This window comes from Palaemon carinicauda, chromosome 14, assembly GCF_036898095.1.
Source record: "Palaemon carinicauda isolate YSFRI2023 chromosome 14, ASM3689809v2, whole genome shotgun sequence".
Taxonomy (NCBI): Eukaryota; Metazoa; Arthropoda; class Malacostraca; order Decapoda; family Palaemonidae; genus Palaemon; species Palaemon carinicauda.
The window spans coordinates 29662770-29665269 of NC_090738.1; the positions used below are offsets into that span (position 1 = coordinate 29662770).

The following is a 2500-nucleotide window of genomic DNA, read 5'->3' on the forward strand; positions in this document are numbered from 1 at the left end:
TAAAGACAGGACCATAAGTCACCTCTCCCTTAATTTCCCTACGTACGAAGCGCAGATCAAATCCCCATAAAGAACAACATGCTGAGCAATCACGCCGGAGTCACTTTCCATCCGTAACTTCATAAAGCGATCCATTTATCCCCCTTATCCGCGTAGTCATCTGTATCCATCTACGTCCGCTCCCCTTTGCCATCCGCCGCTGGCCGCCGGATAACAGACGGACAGTCTAATGACCTCAAACAGTAAATCGAGATGGAACAGTTCGAGCCATTAAGACCGAACGTTAACATGACAGCTTCCCATCAAGGTTCCTATCGCCCCAAATCGACATTAGGAGACAGACTCTCCTAACGGGGGGTTATATCCCCCCAACAGCCCCCACTGGTCCAAGACCTACCCCTATCCCTTCCTTATTTAATTCCTTCTCCATCATTTAAAGGTTTAAAGGTCGCTCATGAATGGCAGAGGCAAGGGACAGTGACATTGCCCTAGCAAGCAGGACAATGCCCTAGAGGCTGACCATATATACATATGATCAGCGCCCAAGCCTCCTCTCCACCCAAGCTAGGACCAGGAAGGACCAGGCAGTGGCTGCTGATGTCTCAGCAGACAGACCTGTAGGCTCCCCCTAACCTTAGCTCACAAGGTTGGTAAGGTTGCAGACATTAAAGGAACTAACAAGTCTGAGCAGGACTCGAACCCCCGACTGGCAACCACCAAGCAAAGACATTACCAATCAGGCCATACATCCATCTTCCCTTTTATTTGCAGTGTCTCCATAACTCGCACTTTAATATCTCTCTTCTCTTTTTACCTCGCCACTCTACTGGAGGTAAATTCTCTAGTTCCCTCCCTCTTCCCCATGCCAACCTCTCTCTCTCCCTCCCTCCCTATCTCCTTATATCCTCTTCCACATCACTTACTTTACTTCTGTTGATGGGTATATGAGAGGTATAAATCATAGGGGTTACAATCGTGTAAACAGAGCGTCAGGTAAAAGATGCTCTCACTTGTTTTCATTTTGCACCTTAATGTCTTGATATTCTAAGGCTGTGGATGTTTGGATGAAAGTTTGTATGTGGACACACACACACACACTAAAACAAGATATATTCATGTAAACTATATATATATATATATATATATATAATATATATATATATGTATATATATATATATATATATGCGTATGTGTGTGTATGTATATATGTACATACTTGCACGCATATATATATATATATATATGTATGTGTGTGTGTGTGTGTGCGCGTTTGTGTGTGTGTTTGTTTGTTTGCGTGTGTCTGTTTGTAAATTAACATACTAACTTCTCCGTACAATAAATGAATAATTAGAAATACATGGCCTCTCCTACTTCGCATGCGTAAATATATATACAAAACAAAACTATTTGGGATATATTTAGTTGTTATTATATACTGTACGCACAAACGCCACAGTCTGTATTTGCCTTGCGTAACATGGCCGTAAGGCGCGCATACTTCATCATATTCATGATGAAAAAAAAAATACTCGAATGAACGTTATCATCATCAATCATGAGCTGCTTTAAGTGATGAAGTCTTGATGACGTGCTTAAAAAAACCTGTGAAGCCGTGAGAGAGAGAGAGAGAGAGGGAGAGAGAGAGAGAGAGCATGCGTTCAACGCAGAGGTTCCTAATATTACAGGAATAGTTCAATAGTATAAGGACTTGAGTTTACAGTTACATGTAAAGAGAGAGAGAGAGAGAGAGAGGGAGAGAGAGAGAGAGAGAGAAAGTGCATCCAACACAGAGGATCCGAATATTGCAGGAATAATACCAGGACTTGAGTTTACAGTTACATGTAAATTTCAAGTGAGAGAGAGAGAGAGAGAGAGAGAGAGAGAGAGAGAGAGTGCATCCAACACAGAGGATCCGAATATTGCAGGAATGATACAAGGACTTGAGTTTACAGTTACATGTAAATTTACTAATGAGAGAGAGCGAGAGAGAGAGAGAGAGAGAGAGAGAGAGAGAGATTCAACACGGGCTCCGAATATTGCAGGAATAATACAAGGACTTGAGTTTACAGTTACATGTAAATTTACTAATGAGAGAGAGAGAGAGAGAGAGAGAGAGAGAGAGAGAGAGATTCAACACGGGCTCCGAATATTGCAGGAATAATACCAGGACTTAAGTTTACAGTTACATATAGATTTCAAATGAGAGAGAGAGAGGAGAGAGAGAGAGAGAGAGAGAGAGAGTACAAATGACTTATACTTTTCCGCTAACTATCCCAGTTAGATATGGTTAAAAAATAAAAAAAACAAAGGAAATACTGGTAGAAGTTATTAAAGGAAAAACGAGAAAAATTGCTATGAAAAAAAAACAAAACAAAAAAAAACAGCGGAAACCACGAATAAAGGAGGTGACGAAGTGAAAATACCGTCGATTGGATGATAACACTCCAGAAACAAAAGGTATAAAACTCGCCAGAAGTACAAGTTAACACCATTTTATTG

General features: G+C 40.9%; 1 protein-coding gene across 1 annotated transcript in view; it reads right to left on the reverse strand.

Moving 5' to 3' along the window:
- Window positions 1-890: 890 nt before the first annotated feature.
- Window positions 891-2500, reverse strand: part of LOC137652714 (coiled-coil domain-containing protein 1-like) — a 27148-nt gene continuing 25538 nt past the window's right edge. The window contains exon 3 of the mRNA XM_068386117.1: window positions 891-930. Coding sequence (XP_068242218.1) covers window positions 891-930 — 40 coding nt within the window. The remainder of the gene's footprint in view (window positions 931-2500) is intronic.